This window comes from Hoplias malabaricus, chromosome 11 (genome assembly GCF_029633855.1).
Source record: "Hoplias malabaricus isolate fHopMal1 chromosome 11, fHopMal1.hap1, whole genome shotgun sequence".
NCBI classification, from domain to species: domain Eukaryota; kingdom Metazoa; phylum Chordata; class Actinopteri; order Characiformes; family Erythrinidae; genus Hoplias; species Hoplias malabaricus.
Window position 1 is genome coordinate 29,983,237 of NC_089810.1, and position 26,463 is coordinate 30,009,699.

A 26,463-nucleotide genomic window follows, 5' to 3' on the forward strand; every position below is an offset into this window, starting at 1 on the left:
CCAGACTCTTCCATATTAGCATTAAAGGTCAAAGGTGTTTAACCCAGAACAGGTCAGAGACTGTAGAAGATCCCACTCTCTGAAGAGTCACATTCCTGTTCAGTGACAGAGTGAGGCTGTGCTCTCAGAGGTTCGGGGGGTGGGGGGTGGGGGGTCTTTTAGTCAGAGTTCAAAAAGGTTTTAAAACTGAATTAACCAGAAGATCAGAATAAAAGACTGCAGCTGAAACAGAGAGCAATGCAATTTCTAAAGCTGCAGTAGAATATGATACAGTTATGTTACTGTTCCCTAATCCGAAGTGTCCTACTAAGGAGACCTTAGTGACAGTGAAAGCAACCGGTTTCAGAATCCAAGCCATTTTATTTATTTGTCCGTTTGTTTATTCTTTCATATATATGCTGCCATTTTACAATTTTATTGATTAATTTTAGTACGTTTATTTTTTTAATAAATAATTTATAATTAACAAATGGAATTTTTAATTTGGCTATTTTTTGCTAGCTTTTTATTATATTATATTATATTATATTATATTATATTATATTATATTATATTATATTATATACCAATACTACATTTGATACTTTTCTTGCTTAATGATTCGGGACATATTTTTCTTCATTCTTTGCTGTTGTGCGTTTTTTTTTTTTTGTTTGTCTGTTTTTTAACAAAACCTATTCTCTGTGACTGTTTTGGAAGGCAGCGCATTTTTACTAGCAGTGTGTGTGTGTGTGCGCGTGTGGTAGTTTTTGTGAAGCAGGTGAGAGGCGCGCGCTCCGGCTCCTCTAACCTCCTGCGTGACGTCACAATCCATGCAGCCAATGGCGTGCAGAGCCGCTCTATAAAAGATATAATACCGTCCACAAGTGCAGCAAGCTTTCAATCTACAGCCCGGAGATCCGAGATCTGAGAACCGAAACGAACCGAACAGAACCGAGCAGAGCCGATCTGACTTGCTGTGTGCGGACTGGGAAAAGTAAGTGGGCTGTCTTTATTATTATCAGTGTTGCTGCTGTTGACGTTATACATTCATCCCGCTGAACTCATGACTGTCCTGTGGGGGACAGCCAGACTGTGGTGTACTCTTCTTGGCACGTGTAAGTGGGGTTTATTGATACGGTTGGCGGTGAATTCTCCTGCTCTCTGATTGGCTCTGAATCATTTTACTACAGAGGTCAGATCCAGTGAACCTCAGTCATATATTTCACCTCTGTAACTGTATGTGTAATGTTTTTAAAAATTCTTATATAACTATTTTAATATTTGTTTTATTGCAATGCATGAGACTAGAAGCAGTGCGTGCTGTAGATGATACTGTATACAAGGTTATAACTGGATTTGAATGATTACTGTAGATGTCAGTGCAACATGGGAACTAAAGGACCTAAAGTGCATTTAAACTCCAACTTTTCTTCGATGTGTGTGTGTGTGTGCGTGTGTGCACGCGTTATATTCACTACATGCATATTCACTACCAGTTGTCACAGTCACATAGGGAAAATTACTGTCTATACGATTCACTGACTTTTCCAGAATGTAAAGATAAACTCCCTTTTCCTTTTGGGAAGTGACAATTCTATACCTTTAGACTACATTTAAAGTACACAACTGGACTTTAAGGACCATCATACCATCAAACATACCTTTACAATGGAGAGGGGACAGAGCGGTATAATGATGGGGTTTTTAACACTATTGTTTAGTTTGGGCACCATGCCAGCATTAAAGGTACAGTAGGCAGATTCACTGGCGTGACTGTCTGGGTTATTGTCATTCACCTGCCTTCATTGTGTGTCATGGATCCTCAGCGCGTTATTAGTCGAAGTGTCTTTCAGCCGCAGAGCAGCAGACCCACAACAACAACGAAAACCCCAGTGAGGATTAATGTTTGATGTTTTCCAAAACGGCACTGAATGAATTTGCTCATTACTAAAATAACTACTATTGGGTTCTTTGTATTTTACAGTATATTTGGAATAATTAATTAAAGAAATAAATTCACCTACTGCAACTTTAATAGCAGGTGCATTTTGTGGCGATGTGGTAAAATGCAGACTTTGCACTTTGTGTCTGAATGTTAATACTGTATGTAGTCAATAATATTCATTCAACACTTTATGGTCTTGAGCTAGTGTACATTCACCATTCTTTAGGTACTTGTTTAGTTCTGTACACATTCAATGCTAATACAAGAATGTAGACAGTAGCATTTCCATTAAGAACAACCGCCCCCCCTCGCTCTGATGCTGTACATCCCTTCCTCATCATTCAGAGATGTTTCTCTTTATCTTCCCAGGTTCTCACTGTAGAAAACAGTGCAATAAGTAGAAACATGGCGCTGGCAGTGCTACCGATCTTCGGCCCCATCTCCGTGTCGGAGAGCCTGATTGCCATGGTGACTATCTGCATAGTGTACCTGCTCCTTAAACTCATCAGGGACCGGATACCTGAGGGTCTCCAGCCACTGCCGGGCCCCCAGTCGCTGCCCCTCATTGGGAACGTGCTAGAGCTTGGGAGGAACCCCCACCTCAGCCTCACTGCTATGAGCCAGCGCTATGGCTCCGTCTTCAGAATCCGGATTGGGACACGCCCTGTGGTGGTGCTTAGCGGAAGCGAAACTTTGCGGCAGGCGCTTATCAAACAGGGGGAGGACTTTGCTGGGCGGCCTGGACTCTACAGGTAAACACAGATGGATAAACTAACAAACAAACTGTGGAACCGTACTATATAAATTGCCTTCGGTTTTCTGCTTGTAACCCATCAGTGTTAGTGAAATACACACACACACACACATACACACACACACACACACACAAACTATTCAAGTACAGTATATACACACTTTAACTTACATTTATATACATTACACTGTTGAAATATATGTGTTATTGTATATAATTAAGAAAAGGTAATTGTATATATTATTTTAACAATAGCAAATGAGTGTAGGGGTTAAAGTTAGAAAGAGTTTTACGATCAGCTTTTACTGCATTGTAATGCATTGTTTCTATGCTTTCGTCGTCTCAACATAAAATAATACTAGGTACTATTTTTACCTTAAAATTACAGCTTTGTGATGCTCCACTGACCTATCATAGGGAGAACAGAGACATTGTCATTGCTACTCTGGGTTTAGCAGTGCAGAAACTCCACTACGTACATTTTGGAGGAGGGTAGGACATGCCCCCACCTCCCTCCTCCCTCCCCCTTGATTTCACAACAGTGAACTTAACCCTGTGAATTACACTCTTTAATTACTCAACTGTAGGTGGAGCTCAGGAGCAAAAATACCAAATCGTACATAGTGCTGCTTTAGAAGAGGAACTCATCTGAATAAATTGTGATTCCTTCAGTACAAATACAGCCTTTGATTTGCACTCCTCCTTCTCCAGTGACCCTCCAAATATCTTCTTGAGTTTTTCTGAAATGAAAGGTCCTGTAGGTAAATAAATTTGTTATTTATGTCTGCCATTACAGTTTCCAATTCATCAATGATGGTAAAAGCTTGGCCTTCAGCTCAGACCAGGCCGGAGTGTGGCGTGTTCGCCGAAAGCTGGCCCACAATGCCCTACGCTCTTTCGCCACTGTGGATAGCAAGTGTTCAGAATACACCTGTGCCCTGGAGGAGCTTGTCAGCAAAGAGGGGCTTTACCTGGTGGAGAGGCTGAAGAAAGTGATGGAGGACTGTGGCAGCTTTGACCCTTTCCGCTACATCGTGGTCTCGGTGGCTAATGTCATCTGTGGCATGTGCTATGGCCGGCGCTATAGCCACGATCACCAGGAGCTTCTGAATCTGGTAAACCTCAGCGATGAGTTTGGAGAGGTGGTGGGCAGCGGGAACCCTGCAGACTTCATCCCCTTCCTCCGCTTCTTTTTCAAGCAAAAATTGAACAAGTTTGTGGACATCAACAAGCGCTTCAACGTATTTGTACAGAAGATTGTCCAAGAGCACTACTCCAGCTATGATAAGGTCAGTGTAATTTAACATTCACCACTCTACAGTAGTGGAGTCTAGCTCCAGTTCTGGAGAAGTATTGACCATGCAAGCTGTAACTCAGAAAGGGGACATTGTCTACAACTTTTCTACAAGTTAACAGTCCTGAGGCAGAGAAATGTGCCACCAGCGTAGCAGGGTACCACATAAATTGGGAGGCACATCCATTTGACCAAGCCATGAAACAACGCAGGGGTATTTAAGGTAGCCCTAAGCGAGGGTGACCATATTTCCAAAGAAGAGGACACTTGGGGCAGAAAAAAACATACCTTTATGGACAGATAATGTTCCTTTCCATTGAATTTAAACAATAATAACATAACTATAAAAATAGTTTAACTTGTCAGTTGCTTACAGTATGATCATGAAAAGCATGTTATTTTCTGTTCATACAAAACTGCAAACCTGAAGGACTGTGTGGCGATGACATTAAAGCAACTCCTTTATCAGAAACCAACAAGATAACATTTAACATTTAAGTTTTTGAACATTTCTAAAACCAAGCACCTCACCATTTTATCAACCAAGTAATCTACACTTGATAAAGGAGCAGGGCATCGCTGGGAACTACATATTTATTACTGACTTACATTTCTATAAGGGTCCGACTGATAAAACCGTGCTGTTACAAATTCACAGCCTCGTTTATTTTGAGTTACACCTCGCTCTGGTGTTGTGGCTTTAATCATCCAGAGATTTTGCCTGCTTTCACGTTAAACAAAAAGCAGTGCAGATGTAATTTACTCATCAGAATGTCAGTAATGGTGTGATGTGTCTGTGTATCTGTGTCGTTATAGGGACAGACAAGACGACTTTATTAGTCAAATATATAGTATTTAATATCTATGCAGCGCCCCCATTTCTGCAACTGAATAGTAAGAGCTAGTCATTGCACCTGATAGTTTCAGCATGTTATATTGGTTTCCTTGATGTTGATTTCACTCAGACTTATCTCAAAATTGGTGTTTATGATATTTAAAGAGCTTTTAATAGCTCCTGATCTATGTCAATTAATGTGCAGTTTCAAGGGCTGGTGTTCAACATATTTTCAATCTCTCTTTCAGAACAACATTCGTGACATCACAGACTCCCTCATTTACCACTGTGAAGACAGGAAGCTGGACGAGAACTCAAACCTGCAAGTTTCCGACGAGAAGATAGTGGGGATAGTCAATGACCTCTTTGGGGCTGGTAAGTAAGGAGACATAAAAGAGTCAAAAGTACCTACCAACAGAGGTCCAAGGAAGTGGTCCTACCCACATCCAAAAGTTACATAGTGCAGTTTCTGCTGTACTGAGCCCATTGTGGCAACAATAGAGGCTCTATTCTTGTTATTACAGGTCAGTGAACCCCAATACTACATGGGGTTCTTTTAATTAGCTTTTGAGCCCTCATGACCCTCTTGCTGGTTTATGGGTTGTCCTTCCTTGGACCATTTTGGAAGGTAATAACCACTGCATACTGGGAAAACCACAGGAGATGCTCTGAACAAACTATTATAACCATTGAAATTTGGTTCTTGTCACACTGACTGTTCTTCATCTATGACTGTTCTTCATCTACTCTTCACCCTTTAATTTTCCCTCTCTTATATATTTTTCAGGTTTTGACACCATCAGCACCGTTCTGTCATGGTCTGTGATGTATTTGGTGGCTTATCCAGAGATCCAGGAGAGACTTAACAAAGAGCTGAGTAAGCATGCTTTTTCATATTCCTCAGGCTGATGAGACAGAAAGGGTTAAGTCCACTTTGATATGAAATCATCCATCACTTCTGTTTGGGAACCAGCAATGCAAAGTGCCATAAAACACTAATATAGTATTACTGTACTTCACATGAACGACTTACACTCCTGGTTACTCAGAATCTTCATTCTTCTCTCTTTGTAGTGGAAACGGTAGGAACAGAGCGTGCCCCTCTGCTGTCAGACAAAAACAACCTACCATACCTGGAGGCTTTCATCCTGGAGATCTTTCGCCACACCTCCTTCCTCCCCTTCACCATCCCTCACTGGTGAGGCTTGCACTTACTAATATCATTTTTACAGAATATGTTTCTGTTGAAGCAACGGTCATTAACATAATGCTTTATTTTACAGCACAACAAAGGACACCTCTCTGAATGGATACTTCATTCCCAAAGACACCTGTGTGTTCATTAATCAGTGGCAGACCAACCATGACCCGTGAGTGGTGCTTTGTTTTTTGGTTTTTAGAGATGGGTCAGTGGTGACTGGGGACAGTCCCTTATACTGTAATAAGTAGAGATGAACCTCTTTATTCTACATGGAAAGTCTATATAAATTAGTGTCACTGTGCTGTTAAAAACACGTATCTCCCACAATTTTAACTTTACAAGAGAAGGAAAACAACCTTCTTAATTTTCAGTTGAAGCGAAAGTAAAATATTTTATTCCAATTAATTTTGAAGAATTTCTATTGGTCCTTTCATCATGACATTTTTCAAATGATATGAAGCACAGCTGCTGTGTTCAAATGATGTAGTCAACTAAAAGTCGACAAAAATGGAGATACATTATTCATTATATTATACATTATACATGAATAACCCATGATGTCTTTGATGTTTCTGTGCAGAGATTCGTGGAAGGAGCCGTCCTTGTTCAACCCTGACCGCTTCTTAAGTAAAAATGGCTCTGAGGTCAACAAAGTGGAAGCAGAGAAAGTCATGGTGTTTGGCCTGGGAAAGAGACGCTGCATTGGAGAAGCCATCGGTCGTTCTGAGGTCTTCCTCTTCCTCGCCATCCTCATCCAGAGGCTAAAGTTCAGCAGCATGCACGGAGAACTGCCAGACATGACACCCGAGTATGGCCTGACTATGAAACACAAACGCTGTCTCCTACGTACCTCGCCGCGGCCAGGCTTCCAAGTGTTCAACACAGAGGCTCTGCTGTGAGCTACATTTACTGTAACACTGTGGACAATACAGACAGTGTGTGGTGTGAGTAAAATATCTCTTTAGTGGCCAAGACAGTTCTCACTCATTACTGTGAGAGCTGACACTATTGATGGATGTTAAGGCTTGGATGAGATGGAGATACAATTTGTAGAGATAATACACTGTAATATATACTGATTTTGAAATACACAGTGTATTTATGTAAGCACTGTGGGCCAGATTACAGGGAATCTCTACTCATATTTCCATTTAATAATTAATGCAGTCAGAGAAAAAAATTGACAAAGACATTCCATTTAAGTCAGTTTTCATAGTGAGTATGATGAAAAACATTTTTTAGTGTAGAAATATGTTTCTTTCTGTTGAGTTGTGATGATTTAATGTGTGAACAATGTGGCTGTAAAGACTTCCAAGAGGAGCAAAGCCTGGCACAAGAGATTACACTGGTTCGTGCCTTTTCTCTTATAAATGTTCTTAGCGCTTTTAAATGTAGATTTTATCTTGCTGTCACTGTTCTTTGATAAGCTCTATTGTTCTTTACATTGTCAACGAACTCTCTCATACAGTAAACACTGAAGTAGTTTTTTGTGATATTTAAGCTCTATCCCAAAATGTGACCCATGTGCTGGTATTACTGACAAGCAGACTTTCTATGTGTCTCTGGGTGTGTTTCTACAGAATGTCAGTGACATTTTATATGGAGGCCTTTCCTTATTTATCAGGACCCTCAAAGATATACGCCTCAGATAAAGACAGATTTGCAACTTTTTTCAAGATCACTTTGAAAAGCTTTTTTTTTAACAAATATATATAATGAAGGAAGTGAATTTACTTTTTAACTTTGGACCTAGAAAACAAGCTCTTGTAAAATTGTTGTCAATGCAGTTATTATTGTACTCTAAGCTCTTGTGATGTTTGCTATATTTGTATGCATTGAAAATAATAAAACTGAAATAAACTTACTCCTGTTTCTGGTTGAGGTTTTATGCAAAAATTTGTCAATAAATGAATAAACAATCAGTACAAGAAATATATAAAAATGAATAAAATAATCATATAAAATATTTGGACATGTAATATTTAGCATTTGGTTTAAAAATCTAATTTAGACATCCAAACTATAAACACTGCCACCAAATCATCAACAAAAACAATTTATGCTATCTAAAAATCTAGTTCATTTTTTTTTAAATACATTAAAATTACTTTAACTTTCAGACACACAGAATGCTAGTGTTAGCATTTCTGAAGCAGTAATCATGTGCTATTCAACTTTGTTTTAGCCTCTGCCTCAGAGGATGCAGAAAATTATTGTATAACATTCTGTAGCTCCTGAAGAGGACAGCAATCGTAGCTCAAATATGCAGGAATGTAATTTTTTAGAACATTCTGCGGCAAGTTGCTTAATGTAGCACTTCCAACAAATTATTTCTGGCAGTGAGAGCAGGCAAAAATGAGGCGTAGCTTTACAGGATTATGGCGTGGGGACCAATTACGTTCCTTCTGCCTCCAGTAAGTAGTGATGTTGCACATGTGCATGAATGTATTGTTGACAGTCAGCGATGATATAAAAGACATCAAGATCAAAACTTGATTTAAAATGATGCTGCAATTGAGAATGGACATTAGTACCATGATTCTATTGCCTGGTCTGAAAGGAGACCAGCATTGCTCTTATCCCAGACCTGATGGTTCAACAAGCAATGCCTTTTGATACCAGATTGATTGGGAAGTACTGTATGCAGCCACACCTCGGCTTTATCCAACTTCTGACACCAAATGTATTGTTCTGGGTGTTGAAAATAACAAGAGAACAACCTCTTAAGTCAAAAGGGCAATTTTGTATTGGCAGAACTATTTATAACTACCTCTCAGCTGAAGCACCAACTCAAAACGTACTCAAAATATCTTTAATTGAAAGTCTTACAGAGGCATTCTAGGAAACAAATTTAATAGTTCTCTCATCTTACTGTCCTCAAACCCTGTAGGACCTAAAGCTATGATCAGCTTATTTGATGGCTTCATGTGGTAACATCAAAATTACACCAGTACCCTTCAGATTTTACCAGTAAGAGTTGTGGGGCCATATGCCTGTAATTGTAAATATTAGCAATAGACTCTTTCTGTTACAATATCTTTGTGAAGAGATAGCAGACATTCCTTATCATGTGATAGTGTTTGGACACAAAATGGTTTCATACAGGTTGCGTGAGATTCACTGATCTCAGATGTTTTATTTTGGTGTGTCTAGACTGCTATCCGATCTAGTGTGAGTTCCCATAATATTTAGTGCCAAAGATAGACCTGAAAAGTTTTATTTCAGGACCAGTCTGGGCAAGCTGACCATATAAAAGCTTGGCTCAGAAAGCTTCCTGATGTCTAGTCTGAATTGTGCATTTTCCTGTGAATCTATTGTCTGAAGCATAATTGCATGAAATTGCATCAGTGTTTATCTGAAACAGTATCTTCTAATATCAGTTGGGCAGCAGCCAGCCACTATATTGGTTTACATGAAAATGAATAATTGGAAAATGGATGTTTTCCTACCATTTGCTAGTTCTTTGGTCAGTTTTTGTGCAATTTGGAAGCATTGAAAAGCATGAAAATAGTTGAGGATATTGCTCTGTTTATGCTCCATTTGTGTGTAATATTGACTTATTGTTGCTGTTACTGATTACTTAAAGTGCAACTGGCTCCAACTTGAGAGATCTCTAACTGTATGAAAGTAAACGTATACTGAAAGTGCTATAAAACTAAACAGCTTAAGTTACATATCGGAATCTGTGGTAACCAAAATCTACCTAATGACAATTTATTTGTTTGTAACCAGTTTGTTTGATTCTGTCATGGCTGTAGGGATGACGATGGAGGCAAACGTACACGAAAGGTATCTTTATTACAAAACTAAAGCAAACACAACAGACAGAAAACAAACAACGGAGAACCAGTGTAGACATGAGTTAAACACAGACAGAAACAAACATTTATACACACAAGACCATACAAGAGAGCACAGACAAGAAACATCTGGAAACACTAATAAGAGGGCGGAGCTAAGGCAGAGACAAGGGACGAAAACAAACAGAGCCATGTGCTAAAAGAGCACACGGTAAAGAAAACAGACAAAACAGAGCAGAAGACAGGACCAGAGCATGACAGATAGGCAAAGTAACTTTATTAAAGAAGACCTTTATAATGAACTCCTGGATAAAGTTCTCCACAAACATTGTATAGTCTGTAGATAAAGAGAAAACTTTATGAATCTAGTGGTTACAGGTGGTATTTCGACATGAGGTGACCACAGATATAAAACCCTTCAATGTTAGATGACACTGTCAATTTAGATTCCTGAGTAATTTGTACAGTGCAATGTGCCAATCGTCCAGAGGCTAGCTCTTATTTTGTCCAGTGAACAAAGAGAAATTTGACAGGAACCGCCACTGGAAGCACTTGTATAACAAAAAAAGGCCTTATTTTATCAATGGAGTCTACATCCTCTGCAGCCCAGACTTAACTCAGTCAGCACAGAATGCTTTTCCTGAAATACTTGCTTTCCTCTAGGACACTTCTTGCAAAATTCTGTTTGTTTTTTTTTTTTGTTTTTTTTTTTTACATTTTTTTGGTGAAAACCGAGGTCACTTCAGTGCCAGCATACACGTTTTAACGACAGGTGCTGTGGCTCAAATTACATTAAATTATGTGTCCAAAAGTTTGCCACCAAATTCTTCACCCATTTTTGTGTCTGAAATATATATTTATAAAAAGTTTTCCCCCTTACTACAGAAAGAGTTTCTTCTATTTGCCAAATACTTTAGACTAGTTGCACTAAGGATTTGATGGCAGTCACAAAAGCATTAGTGAGATTCTGGATCACAATAAGCAACGAAATGGTCTGCTTAGTCACCGTAAATATACAGTTATTTATATAATCATTATTTTTTAAAGAATATAGAGAGAAAACATTGCAAAATGCATAGTGACACAGCTGTGATTTGAAGGCTGCATGTCAGTGGTTTATCTGACAAACATTGAACCCACAGTAAATCAGTGCCTTATGGGGGTTTTGAAGCAACACAGATTTGTGGTATAATCTTTATATTCAAACAACAGCAGCAAGCTTCTAGTGTCTACTGTGTGTTTACATAACCTAATTATTATGTACTCAGCTTGCACACACGCACACACACACACACACACAAACACACTTATGATGAACAGTTTTACAAACAGGAGCAAACTGTCTTTGTGTGTGTTTTCTTTGCAACATTAAAGACAGAAATCTGAAACCTGAAAGATTGCCAAGTCCTGATGTTTTTGCACTTTTTATTGGTAGCTGAAGTCTACAAGGCTTGTTAACACTTTATAATACAGCCTATATTTTACACTGTACTTACACGGTACTTACAGTGTATATTCATGTGTTTTAGGGTGTACTTTCCTGGTGCTTACAGTGCAACAAAATAAGGCATATAAATATTTTATTCATTTATTACACAAAAAATACAAGTTCTGTTCTCCTGGGTAAAAAATAAAGGCTTCCTATGTAAGTGTGACAGTGAAATGTGGTTACACTGTGCTGTTAAGTCTCACGCGGGTTACGAAGAATGAGGGAGCGGAGGTAAATGCAGAGATATTTACTGACACAGTGTACAAGAAAACGGAAGAACGGTACACAAGAGGACAAGAATACAAAGAATAATATAAACTACTGAGAACTAAAAAGATGGGGCTATGTTGCCAGGAGTTGTAAGCTCCCAGTAGAGTCTCCCATGTCAAACATGAGATCCAGACAAAAACGATCCAAGGAGAATCCCCATGGGTACAACATCTAGAACTAAGTATAGCAGGCGTGGGAGAGGGTTACCTCTGATGGCCGGGCAACACACGTGACCCAGCCGGGCTCAGGCCGAAAAGGCAATGTGTGGAGGTCATGTGGGCTCACTAGTCACAAGATCCAGAGTAGGTGTGTGGTGCAATGCCCATCGGGTACAGAGCAGGGGCAAAGGGGCCTTTGGCGTCTTAGTACGTGGAACGTAACCTCACGGGGCCGGAAAGAGCCAAAGCTGGTGTGTGAGGTTGAGATATAGTTCCAGATATAGTTGGGCTCACTTCACAGTGTAGGCTCTGGGACCAAACTCCTTGATAGAGGTTGGTCTCTCTCCTACTCAGGAGTTGCTTAGGGTGAGAGGCACCGGCTGCACAGCAAATTGTCCAGTGTTAAATCAACACAATTAGTGTTAACTTAACACTGTGAGTGTTAAATTATTACACTAACAGTGTTAATTTTACACTAATAGTGTTGATTTTACACTGGTGAATTTACTGTGTGGTGGCGGTACATTTGGAGTTTGGAGGGTCGCCTCAATTCAGCTTCAGCTTGCAGAGAGGAAGAGAGGAGTGTTGTGTGTGCATATGCACCAAACAGCACCTCAGAGTATTCTGCCTTCTTGGAGTTCGTTATTGGAGTTCTAGAGAGAATTCCATGTACTGACTCTATTGTTTTGCTGGGAGACTTCAATGCACATGTTGGCAATGACTGGGAAACCTGGAGAGGACTGATTGGGAGAAACGGTCTGCCTGATATGAACCCGAGCAGTGTGATGTTGTTGGACTTCTGTGCTAGTCATGGTTTGCCCATAACGAACACCATGTTCAAACATAAGGTTGCTCATAAATTTACTTGGTACCAGAGCACCTTGGGTCTTCTGATCAGAGGCCATATGTTTTTGACACTCAGGTAAAGAGAGGGGCTGAGCTGTCAACCGATCGCCATCTGGTGGTGAGTTGGATCCAGTGGCAGGGGAAGCAGCTGGACAGACCTGGTAAGCCCAAACGTATGGTGTTGGCGTGCTGGCAAAAGCTGGAAGAGGACTCTGTCCGGATGGATTTCAACCGTCACCTGCAAAAACTTGGAGTCTGAAAAGACCCTGTTCCATTGTGGAAGCAGCGGCATGTAGCTGTGGTCAAAAGCTTTTCAGTGCCTGTTATGGCAGCAACCCAAGAATGTGTTGGTTGACACCGGGTGTGAGGGAAGCTGTCAAGCGTCAGAAGGAGACTTTTCGGGTTTGGCTGGGGAGCTTCCGATTCTGTGGATGGGTGCTGGCAGGCGAAAAAGGCTGCATGGAGAATGACTTCCGGGCAGCCTCAAAGAGGTTCTGGAAAATAGTCCTACAGCTAAGGAGGGGGAGGGGGGACAACTGTCCAAGCTGTGTTGAGTAAGGATGGTGAAACTCTAAACTCAACTGAGCGTATTGTCGGTAGTTTGAAGGAGCACTTTGAGGAACTCTTTAACGCGAGAGACATGTCTCCTGTACAGGAGGTAGGGCCAGACATGTCTGGGGTGTTAGACTCCATTTCCTTGGCTGAAGTCACTGAGCTGGTAAAAAATGTTTCTCAGTGGCAAAGCCCCAAGAGTGGATGAGATTTACCCAGAGTTACTGAAGGCACTCGATACTGTGGGGCTGTCTTGGATGACATGCTTCTACAATATTGCATGGACCTCAGGAACAGTGCCTTTGGATTGGCAAACAAGGGTGGTGGTTTCTATTTTAAAAAAAAAACGGGACAGGGAGAGTGTGCCAATTATCATGGCATCACACTTCTCAGCCTCCCTGGGAAAGTCTATGCCAAGGTGCAGGAAAATAAACTCCATCCGATAGTCGAACCTTTGGAGGAACAATGAGGATTTTGTCCAGGCTGTGGAACTATGGACCAACTCTTTACTTTTGGTGATGATTGAGGGGGCATGGCCATGTTCCCTGAGTGATTCTGTGGTACGTGCTTTGTGATTATGGGGTGCCAGGGTCGCCCTGGTGCTTGTACTCCCAGAGTTTGAGTTGTGCTCGTGTTCTTGGCAGTAAGTCAAGCTTGTACAATGTGGGTGTTGGACTCCATCAGGGCTGTGCCTTATCTCCACTCCTGTTCCTGATGTTCATGAACAGGGTGGCGAGGCGTAGCCTGGGACAGAAAGACTTACATCGTGGGGCTCAGGAGATGGCATCTCTGCTATTTGCGGACAATGTTCTGGCTTCTTCGCATGGAGGCCTCCGGCGTTCACTTGAGCAGTTTGCAGAGAGAGAATTGATCCATAAAGCAAAGCTCTCAATTTACCGGTCAGTCTATGTACCCACTCTCACCTACCTATGAGCTCTGGGTAATGACCGAAAGAACGAGATTGCGGATACAAGAGGCCGAAAGGAGCTTTCTCTGACAGGTTGTTGGGCGCACGCTCCATGATTGGGTGAGGAGCTCAGTGATTAGGGAGGAGCTTGGAGTAGATGCATTGAGAGGAGTCAGTTGAGGTGGTTTGGGCATCTGGTAAGGATGCCTCCTGGACGCCTCCTACTGGAGGTATACCAGGCACGTCCAACTGGAAGGAGACCAACGTGTGTTTTTAGACCATGTGAGGAAACTGGAGCACCCAGAAGAAACCCATGCGGACACAGGGAGAACACATCAAATCCTCAAAGACAGTCACCTGGAGCGGGAATCGAACCCACAACCTCCAGGTCCCTGGAACTGTGTGATTGCGACACTACCTGCTGCGTGCCTGACACCATGCCACCCATGAGGATTTTTTTTTTAATGAAATATTACAATATACAATATACAATGTTCAACTTAAATATAAAAACATTTATATAACTTCCTGTGTTGAATGAGACATGTAAATTAGAACATTCAAAGTTTAATGACAAAATATTTAGAAAAGAATATGGGTACAAAATGTAAGTATTTTATATTGTTGTATACATTTTGTATATTTGACCTCTTTTATAATTGGCTGCCCTGAGCTGTGCCAGAACAAACTGAAACACTCCATATAACTTCAATGTGAATCAAGTAGGTTGGCAGTGTCACTGCCCCACCATGCCTTCCTGTTAATATGCATAAAAAAGTTATTTATTTTTCTATCACCATCTGTAATATCACCGATATTGAAACTCTATCAGGGCACTACCGGAGATTATAAATACATTTACACAGTAAATGCACCAGTGTTAAATCAACTGAGAGTGTTAAATTATTACACTAACAGTGTTAATATAACACTAATAGTGTTGATTTAACACTGGTGCATTTACTGTGTATAAATGTGTTTTTTTTCTAAATTATTCCATTAATAAAACACAGAATACATAGCCAGCCATAACTTAGGGTAAAATGTCTATTGTGTGTTACGTTTTGTTTCACTTTCCTCATGTTTCTTTTCTTCTCAGCTTTTTTTTTTCTTTAAGGAATCTGTCAGTGCACAATAATTGCCATTTGTGCCATTGCACAGTCCCTTTTGTATTACCAAAAATGTCAGGACAAAAAAGTTGTACTCTTTTTCCTGTGGTGACTGTTGGGCAGGAAGTTGCTTTTTGTTGTATGCAGAGTTTGTTCAGAGGTCTGCAGAGGTGTTATCTCAGTCTGGGGCCTTTTTTGACTCGTCTGGGGCTGCCAATGGCATTTCCTCATTAGGGCAGAAGTGGCGCTGTGTTAGCCATGAGATTCCCATAGCGTGCTAACAGCTTATAGCCAAGTTCCTCCCGGTAATGTGCGTGTGTGACTAAGATCAATAAACATTCCCCCTGGTGCTGAGTCTCTTTCTAAAGAGCAGGTTATGCAAGGCTTGGGTTACGTGCCTTTGTGCCCTTCCATATTTTCTCTTCTATTTCTCTCTCTCTCTCTCTCTCTCTCTCTCTCTCTCTCTCTCTCTCTCTCTCTATCTATCTATCTCTCTCTTTCCAGGAAACCCCCTCCGTCCTTGAGGAAGTGGAATTTGTCCCAGCAAGCCGGAGAGTTCAGGTCATGTTGACTGTGGACGCAGTGTTTACCTTTGGCCTTTCTTCATTCTAATCTGTGGGCAGTGAGTAGCAGGCCAAGCTGAGCCGTCCACTTTGAGCTGGCTGAGGTGGTGAGAGCCAAGGGCTAGGCCCAGGGTTTCACACGCAATGTGATCAAAGAACATACACTAAGTGGCTAAATGTCTGTAGACAGTCGGCCCACTCAACTTTGTCTGCATTTGCTTCAGTAACCGTCTCTACTCTTCTGGGAAGCCTGTACAATTTTAGGTAAACATGGATTTGATGGCAGCTATAAAAAAGAATTAGTGAGATCAGGTTTGCAAGTTGCGTGATTAGTTATGGACTACAAACACTACTTCAAGACACTGAATTTCATGTCAAATGTTGCACGAAATTTAACCACCTACATCCAGAGATGTAATTTGAATAAAATATACTCATTGTCAAATTATATATCTGGATATAGATGGTTTTATTTCATGCAAACCTTTGGCATAAAGAAAGTAATTCAAAGTGACATATTTTAGGCATTTCTAATATTAGGTAGCCCCCTCCGCTGTTTGTAAGCGGTTACAGATAATGAATGAATGAATGAATGAATAATATTAGGTATGTACATGTTCTACTGCTCCATTTGAAGTTATGTAATAACATATTTTTGGGAGTAGGACCATGCCTGAACTCCTCCTCTGAGTCTTATATGTACCCTGCTAACTCACGTTATTTCCATGTCTGACAAACTCGCTCCCACCCTCCAAATATTTTTTGTATTCATCTGTCCAATGGAGGGGTTTCTCTTTATTCACATTCAGAAGCTACCATAAACTCCTACCCAAAAATATATCTGAGTTCACATCCATGTTTCAGTGTTTATGAACGTGATCTGTCATCTTATGGTAACTTTTGCATAGTTTTATAAGTGACATTTGTCATTTTAAAAAATTTAACCTAATACTTATGTAGTTTGAAAAAAGCAAGCGAGAAGAATTTATATGTTTGAGGTCCATTGAGGAAAAAGTGCTGCAAAAGCATGTGCATCTATTCGTTCTGTTACTGGGGATAATATTCTATCCAAAAGTACATGTGAGTTTTGGTTTAGACTACTTAAAGATGGTGATTGGACAGACAGCGATTGTTATTGTAAAATATTATTACTTAAATATTTATTTTTTTAAATGACAAATTTTTTTAAATACAGTGGTTACGATTAAATCACAAAAGAGCAATTACACATTACACAAAAAATAACCTTTACAACAAGAGTAACAATTAGCTCTTAAAAATGACATCATCTCCTCCTCCTTTCGTAAAAGACAAAATGTTCCTTAAAATCACATCCTGCTTTTAAAAGTTGGAAGTTTACATAAGACCAAGTTCTGGTGCCCCTTGCTTTATTAATCCACGCTTCCTTCCTCTCTGTGACTGTAGCGTGTCTGGATTTTCTGTCTGTCACTCTCACCTGGGCTTGGGTATGTGAATGTGAGACAGAGAGACTTTAGCCTGATGAGCCGTCTGCCTCCTAAAAAACTCCTGCTAGGCTCGTTTTTGTTCTTCGGTGCATGTCTGTGATTGTGTTGATTGTTTGTAAGCTCAGTCCACTGCTATCTTAATTTTAATCTCTGTATGAAATCCTTAGCTGTGTCTTTGTGGCACTTTTATAAACTTTGCTAAAATAGATTATACAAACAACACAGGGGTGTGATTTCATGCTGTATGCATGTTTTCATTTCTCTCAACAGCTCTGTGCTGTTGGATGAAAGGTGCAGGCTGATTAAAACACTACATCTAGATAACCTCTCCCAGTTTTCTAATATGTCCAGATATGCTGTGAGCATGAGCACATTGCAATCCTTCTCTGTAACTTTACAGGTTCTGCCATTTTGTAGCCGAGTTACTGTGGTTCTTAAACACTTTCACTTTTCAGTATTTGATCATGGAATATCTAGGATGGAAGATTTTACAAACTTGACTTGTTACTACTGTGGCATCCTATTGCAGTACCATGCTCAAATGGTACCCATTTGGAATGACTCATTCTTTCCAAATTGTTTGTAAAGTCAGATTGCACAGCTAATTGCTAAATTTTAAACACCTGTGTCAATGACTGAATGAAACACCTTAAATTTTTAGAGGGTCTGTCCCAATAATTTTGTCCATATAGTGTAGTTCGTACTTCTGGGAAGGCTTTACATTCGATCCTGTAGCATCTCTTGATGAAGGCAGGTAATGTTGGATGAATGTTAGTTCTGAATCACAAACCAAACACCAACTGCTTCACAGCCCAAAGCCTCTGTAAACAAATTTATCAAAACTCTTCTACTGATACCTGGGTCTGACTAGGACACCTCAGGACTAACAGGTCAGTGCTTCCTCTACCGTTAACAAAGTGAAATTCCCCCAAACTCATTAAGAGATTCTGCGTTAGAAAAGCAGGAAATATGTGACAGCAGTGGTTCCCAGAAACACTTTCAGGTAAGACATTACAACATCAGGTCAGTTTCCAAAATATACCTGCTACCAGTGATGTCACCTACCAGTTTAGTGATCAGTGGTATAATCAGGTAGTGATGTGTCTTGACCTAGATTCATCACTGAAGATATGCAAGCAGCCAATGCACCAGATGACACCTACTGGCATATTTTTAGAGGTGAGGAGTTGCAGAGTGAAGGTGTGTGTAGTGATAGTAATGTCATTTGCTTTAAAAAATTGTATTTCCGCATTATTGTGAGCCTTGGTCATGCTTGGTCTTGGCATGGAGTTGTGTTTGAATATACCGTTTTTTAGGCATCCATACGAAGCATTGTTTATTTGGCTGTCAAAGCTGAAAATCTGACTTTACACAGATACATCAATGAAAAAGGCAACTGATATTTCCTCACCTTATGCTTGATAACTTTTCTATATAAAATTTGGAAAATGTCCTGTGTTTATACACAGCCCTGGCTCAGTAAATGGGGAATAAACTTAGGAACATGAACCGTGGGCTTTGGGAAACCACTATAAAATTAGCTGTACAATTAAATATTGTTTAAAGCGCATCAGTTCGGACAGATCCGTTTTTTTTATTCCCTGTTGCACTGTCCAGCAATTTTTGGATTGCTTTGTCAGCCTCAAATCAAACACAAATAATCCAAGGAATATTTGAAACTCTTTAAAAGACCACATCTTTTTACGAGCTGCCATATGGTGCTTTTCCAATGCATGGGTCCAGAGCTACATGACTCGATTCGACACGGTTCAGCACGCTTACAGCTTGTTTCCACCAGACCAGCTCCCCCGTGAAATGGAGCCAGTGACATCAAAAAACACAGTCTCTAGCAGGAATCACTGGCTTTGAAAACCACAACAACAACAACAACAACAGTGGTAAAGTTAGGTGGTGTTTACTCATCGTGTTATTTTTGTTTTTTGGACTGAACACGACTCTGCGTCCCAGTTCTCACAGATCAGTTTTACTTGTTGCACGTTTGGCTTTAACTGGAAATTTTCACTAGCCATTTGCTCAAGGAGAATATAAACCTCTTCAAAACACTTTATGTTCTGCTGTTGTGAGTCTGATAAAAATATAATTTGCTGTAACTTAAGGGATATTACAAATGGTGAGTTTGTGCAGGTACCAGATTTGGCCAGTGGAAATGCAAAAAGCCACGCCGAGTTGAGTAGAACTGTGTAGGTTCCAGTATAAAAGCACCAATAGCGTTTTGGTTAAAAAAAAAAAAGTGGTCTTTACTATAGCTTGGAGATTGTTGTCCAAATTGGTAGTTTCTGCTGGATGCCTTTACACATCATGGTTTAGTCCCTACGCGGCTCACTTGGAAGAACAGGCAATCAGGAACTAAAAAAAAATCTGGTTCCAGGTACCAGGTATCAAATTTGCCCAATTGAAAGGCAAAAATATCTGAGCAGAGCCAAGTTAAATTGATACCATGCAGTGCATACGGGAATGGTGATTGGTTTTGGAGGAAGTGTTAGAAATATCTATATGCAGATTGGCCAATTATTCCTTCAAGCTAGAGCTATTTATTTAGCAATCTCAAGACCCCATGTTCGATATCTACCATAATGCTACTCTGAATCCATTGTGTAAGTTAGAAAAATTACATATGAATTCAAATTTCAAATTCGGACCCACATAATAACCCACAGTGGACTTAATGAATTGGTTAGAAGGCCGTTGGGACTTGGTGGGAGCCGAGTGTGTACATGACTGTGTACGTGTGTGTGTGTGTGTTCTTGAATTTTCTCTCGCGTGAGAGTGCAGGCGGCTGGTTGTGACAGGAGAACTCGCGTGCGACTGTTCCTCTCTCACTCTCTTTCTCTGTCTCTCTCTCTCTCTTTCTTGCCCCGCTAGCGTGAGAGCCCGGCACGGTTAGGGTTGAACACCAGGTTTTTCCAGTTTTTTTTTTGTTCTATACTTTGCTTCTTCTTCAGTTTTGTTTTGTTTGAGTACCTATTTGTACACAAGACTATCATTGCGAGGCTGTCCAGGCTCAGGGGCATTAAGCTTTAAGACTTAAACGAAAATGTCGCATCTTACTGCCTGATGTACCACTTTGCTATTGTTCAGAACCAGATTTCGTGAAGCTTTGGAGTTTTAAGATCGTCTTAACTAGAAGATTTAATGTGATGGTCGCTCTACCTTTTATGCTAAGATGCTGATGGGTAAACCAAATTGATAACAATATGACCTCATCGAGATGAAATGATGTCCCACAATAAATCTGAGATAAATGCTCATGGTAAATCTAAAGCTTTTACATACATTTAAACAGAAAGTACACTGTCCTTAAACTTTCATCAATTCACAATATCTTATAATAATGTGTGTGGCATATCAGAATAATTTAAATAAATCTGTCCACATGTTAGAGTCAGTTTACACCTTGCAGTAAAATGTGCTTCATGTCTGATTTGCATCTATAATTCTTTCAAAATGTATGGATAATAATTATTAATTCTTTAATTCTGTCAATCATTCATGTTCTATTAAACGCTTCATTCTGATCCAGGGTGAAGGTGGGTTTGGAGCCTACCTGAAATCACTGGGTGCAAGGCATGAACACAACCTGGATGGGGTGCTAGTCCATCACAGGGCATCATACAATCACTCAGTCACCCACACCTGTGGACAGTTTTACACACTCACCCTCACTCACTCATACTTGTGGTCAGTTTCACACACTCACTCAGTCACACACACCTGTGGACAGTTCCAAATATTCACCCACTCACTCACCCACTCACACAATTTCACACACTATCCCACACACTCGCTCACTCACTCACACACACCTGTGGACATTTTTACGCAGCCAGTCCACTTACAAGCATGTGTATCTGGACTCTGGAAGCAAACCAGTGCACCTGGAGGAAACCCACACAGACCCAGAGAGAACACACCACACTCCTCACAGAGAGTGGCCCAATGTGAGGATGAAATCTAGGACCCTAAGACCGTGAAGCTGTGTGGCTTCAACACCACCTGCAGTGCCAACTTGCCACCCACTGTCATAATAATGTAACAGTACAGGTGTATATGAATATATCTATATATGTATATATCATGCCAGTCCAGTAGGGTGCCATAGTGCCTCTTAAATAAAGACATCAAAACACCACAAATCGGGAGAGAAACGGAGCGTTTCAGTCCCAAATCACTCCATACTCCCTATGTAGTGCACTACGCAAGTCATGAAATTACTGAATCTAGATCTTAAAAGAACAATATGTTTACTGTATTTGGTCATAAAATGTGCAGGGAGTGTGGCCATGTATTAAACAAATTTAGGAGTAATAATTGTATTTGAAAAGCCTTGCATATTCATCTATTTAAGGTGAAATGGAGAAATCAAGCTTAGTAGTACACAGCAAATATAAGCGTTCCACTAGTAGGTCGATGTATGACACGGTGTACACTTGGTCGTGTATTTTAAATTGATAAATTGGCAAACATGAAGTGTTTCAAAACCTAGCGCTAGTTTTAGCTTTGCATAGCTGTTAAAGGTGGAAATGAGTATTCAAAAAGAAGCTGGAGAATAACGCAAATAAGACTCTTAAACTGACCCACTTAAGGTGGAACTAAATGCTTGAGAATGACAATTATGAATAAGAAGCAAGGACCTGCCTGCAAAAATGACATTCCTGGTTGAAGGGAAAATAACACCAGCCTTGTCTAGTCTAAAATTTTAATGTGGTTCAGACCGTACCTTCTTGTAAATGCAGGGAAAACGGCAGGGTCTATTTCCATTTTTGCCTTTCACTTTAGCAGGTAAATGTTTAGTGACATCACATACAATGGTTTTGTGTGACTTAAAATGATAAACTGGAATAGCTGTTTCAATAGCTGTAAACTATAGCGCTAGCTTCAATTCTTAAGTTGGAACAGAGAATTCAAGAAGCTGGCAAATAACGCCAAGACTTTTAAACGGACACATGTAAGGTGCAACGAAAGGTTTGACTACAAAAACTGTGAATGAGAAGCAAATTCCTGCTTCCTAAACGACATTTATGGTGGAATGGAGACTCGATAAGTAACACCAGCATTGTCTAGTCAAGATATTTAATGTGGATTTGGACAGTAAAGGTTTGTAAATGGAGGTAAATTGCAGCCGCTCGTTCACATTTTTGCTTTTCTCTTGTGTAGGTAGATGTTTTAGTTAAACGATGAATACTTGTCAGTGCAAATATTTAGATTATGGCACATTCTTCTTACCTATTACTATCCAAAGTTCTTAAATTAGTCTTTTGCTTGTTCATTAAGATCGGTCAAGCTTCACGTCTGAGGAGGAGGTTGACAGTTCTCCACTGTTTTGAATTATATTTCCGATTTTAAATGCTTTGTGTAAGTATTACAGATTGCTCCTTTAATAGTGCATTATATGCTAATACAACATCATTTATATTTATTTAGATATGGGAATCTGAAATCTAATGATGTCTGAATGTATATGTTGTAGTTTGATGATTCTTTGGTGTAATTCATTCTACTGGCTCGTGCTGTAGTCCATCAGCCGTGCTGTTATATCATGATAACACACAACCTCAGGTATTCTATTGCTTTTATACAACAAATAATAAATCGTGACATATATAAACGGAGCTGTGAAAGTGGTGTCAAAAATGTTTATGAAATTAGTAAATCCTTCCGCCAAATTATAGGTCCTCAACAATTAGCTTGTTGCTACGTCACAGTAACAAACTCTACTGCACTGCACTCACGGCCCAGACTGGATCAGCCTCACTCACCACTACAGTATCACTAAGCTGCCCAGTAAACTACCCAGACCCCTAATCTGCTGAATAAACTACTCCAGAAAAACTCCAGAGTCTTTATCTAGTCTGGTGAGCTCGGTCGAGCTGCAACTATCTTAAGTGTTCCCTTTGTAGTGCACCATAAGAGGAAACTAGCCATAATGCTTTATACTTCTAATATAGGGTGACCAGAAGTCCTTTTTTACCCGGACATGTCCTCTTTTTTAGACTTAAAAAAATGTCCGGGCAGAATTTCACAAACATCCGGAATTTTGTTTTTCTAGAGCTTATCGCTACATAGAATTTCGAGAAGCGTTTCGTTCACAAACTAGTCCCGCCCTCCCCTACTCCGTTTGGTTCGCTTGAGTGAGAAGGAGGCGTGGTGAAGTAGCCGAAAATCTTCTGATTGGACAGTCTGACTGTTGAGCTACCGTTATTGGTCGATAACCTTCTCTGTAAATATTTAATTGGTCACCCTATTCTAATATAACAGTTTATATTGAGCCACTGTGGCATGATTTAATTTGAAACATATTGTGCTCGGTTCTAAACCCACAGTCATGACTTAGATGTAATGTACGGAATGGGGAATGATTTGAGACGCCATGACTGTGCAGCTAAAAATAAATCTCCTTATGAATGGACGTTAACAACATAATCTCCGATGAACTTTATCCACCGGTATGTTTTCTGTCTTAGCTTTTCTTTATTTTTGTGTTCCTAACCTGGCTTTGTCTCAAGTCATTTAATCAATGTCTTGTTTTGTATTTGTGTTGAATTAAACGGTCTTTAGTGCCAGTCACTGCCATCAGTCTATTTCAAGTTAAACAGAGTTAAACAGTGATTATGTAGCTATAATTGGTACATCATTTTCATCGATATTAGTATTCTCGAAGTAAACTGAAGACAGTTTATTGGTGTGTAACAAGAACTGAAGCTAATTTAGCGGTGAAAAATCTGATACCAATAGCTGAGCTGCAGCGTAGAGAGTTTTTAGCAACGACTACAGTGGGAAAAAAACGTCCTGTTATCGCAAAATAAAGCACGCTTTAGGGCGCTTCTCATCCAATCAGAGTGCGCGACCAGATCTAACTGTTGTATAATTGAATTTCAGTCAGATACAGGTGCTCAATTCAGTCAGATGCTCGATTTTCCTTGTCCACAAGAGAACAGTTACAACAATTTACAAAAATCTCCACCTTGGAGAGCATTTTGGAAAAACCTGTGTTTTCAGTCACTTAAACCTTCGTTTTTAAAAATATCTGGATCCATTTGGATGGGGTCTTCGAGTAATTCAGTTTCCTCATAGGAAGAGGAGGCAAAATAATTGTCTATGAGTGTAGCCCAATCCCAAACTTTTTACTGCTACTGTTTGAGTAGCTAATGTAGGGCCTGTATTAACCATGCTGTCAGACATGGAAACCAACTTTCATTGGAAAACAGGTCATCTAGGCCATAAAAATGTACGTGCACATAGTTTCAGTTATGAATAAATATTTCCCCATCGTCTTATGTTACTGTTAATGCATGTTCCTTGTAGTTTACCTCAAGGTTCATGTTTAAGGTGATTTCCAGGTTTCGTTCTGTGTATTTGTTTGCATTTGCAAGAAACTGATGACTGAAGTTTATCAGCTTGGCAAGGATTCAGCCAGTTGCTGTAATGGCTTTCCTAAAAACATGCTTCTTTAGTCATTCTTGGCACCATTATGGGTATCAGTTTACTCTCATAAATTCATCACTAATGCATGCAAATTTTAGCATTCGTGATAAAGGCCCTCTGCCCACGGATGATGTCTGGCACTGTGGGGATTTCTACTGCGCTCTTAGTGCTGGAGCATGAATCTGAAAGTGTTGCCTCATGGAAATTACTGAAGGTTTTCATCCATCCAGAGCTTTGGGTTTTTCTGAGGCTGTGCATCAGTGACAGTTGCATACGTTCTCAACCTCTAGTCCTGCCTGGGACAGTGGTTTCTATGTGCCTGATGAGTGTATACAGTGTGTAAAACCTTCAGCAACCCCACTCGACTTGAGGTACTCATACCAGCACCACACAAAATAGTATCTGTGAATCGTGGGGACATTACATAGTCGTCCATTAATTTATTTGAGATTTAACATTGACTTTTCCATAAGTACTATAAACTTAACCCTAACACAAACTTGAACTGTAACCTTAACCCAACCTTAACACTCACACTGTGAGGACCATCTTTTAACATGTTACCTTAAAAGGTAAACATTCACACTGTGGGGAGCGGCTGATGTTCCCCATAAGAAAGACAAATCCCTACAGTGTGAGTGTGTAAGCAGGTTTTGGTCCCTACAATGTGAATTCCTTATTGACTCACAAACTACCATATTACTCTGCTTATAGAGGTGCTGGTCATGAAATTAGTATATCATGAAAATGTTGATTTATTTCAGTAATTAAATTCAAAAAGTGAAACTTGTATATTATACTCATTCATTACACACAGACTGATATATTTCAAGTGTTTATTTCTTTTAATCTGATGATTATAACTGACAACTAATGAAAACCCCAAATTCAGTATCTCAGAAAATTAGGATATTATGTAAGACCAATACAAAAAAAGGATTTTTAGAAATGCTTGCCAACTGAAAAGTATGAACATGAAAAGTTGAGCATGTACAGCACTCAATAAATAGTTGGGGCTCCTTTTGCCTGAATTACTGCAGCAATGCGGCGTGGCATGGAGTGGATCAGTCTGTGGCACTGCTCAGGTGTTATATGAGAGCCCAGGTTGCTCTGATAGTGGCCTTCAGCTCTTTTGCATTGTTGGGTCTGGCGTATTACATCTTCTTCTTTACAATACCCCATAGATTTTCTATGGGGTTAAGGTCCGGCGAGTTTGCTGGCTGATTAAGAAGAGGGATACCATGGTCCTTAAACCAGGTACTGGTAGCTTTGGCACTGTGTGCAGGTGCCAAGTCCTGTTGGAAAATGATATCTGCAGCTCCATAAAGTTGGTCAGCAGCAGGAAGCATGAAGTGCTCTAAAACTTCCTGGTAGACAGCTACTTTGATCTTAGACCTCAGAAAAAACAGTGGACCAACACCAGCAGATGACATGGTGCCTCAAACCATCACTGAGTGTGGAAACTTTACACTGGACCTCAAGCAACGTGGATTCTGTGCCTCTCCTCTCTTCCTCCAGACTCTGGGACCTTGATTTCCAAAGGAAATGTAAAATTTACTTTCATCAGAGAACATAACCGTGGACCACTCAGCAGCAGTCCAGTCCTTTTTGTCTTTAACCCAGACTAGACACTTCTGCCACTGTCTCTTGTTCAAGAGTGGCTTGACACAAAGAATGCGACAGCTGAAACCCATGTCTTGCATACGTCTGTGCGTGGTGGTTCTTGAAGCACTGACTCCAGCTGCAGTCCAGTCTTTGTGAATTTCCCTGACATTTTTGAATGGGTTTTGTTTCACAATCCTCTGCAGGGTGTGGTTATCCCTATTGCTTGTACACTTTTCTACCACAT

The 26,463-nt window shown here is 40.2% G+C and overlaps 1 protein-coding gene across 1 annotated transcript; it reads left to right on the forward strand.

Moving 5' to 3' along the window:
* The first annotated feature begins 880 nt into the window (after nucleotides 1–880).
* Nucleotides 881–7,859, forward strand: cyp1a (cytochrome P450, family 1, subfamily A). Its single transcript, XM_066684304.1, has 8 exons — nucleotides 881–976; nucleotides 2,297–2,679; nucleotides 3,478–3,970; nucleotides 5,059–5,185; nucleotides 5,598–5,687; nucleotides 5,885–6,008; nucleotides 6,094–6,180; nucleotides 6,592–7,859. The coding sequence occupies exons 2-8, from the start codon at nucleotides 2,333–2,335 to the stop codon at nucleotides 6,908–6,910; spliced, it is 1,587 nt and encodes a 528-aa protein (XP_066540401.1). The 5' UTR covers nucleotides 881–976; nucleotides 2,297–2,332; the 3' UTR covers nucleotides 6,911–7,859.
* The last annotated feature ends 18,604 nt before the right edge of the window (nucleotides 7,860–26,463 follow it).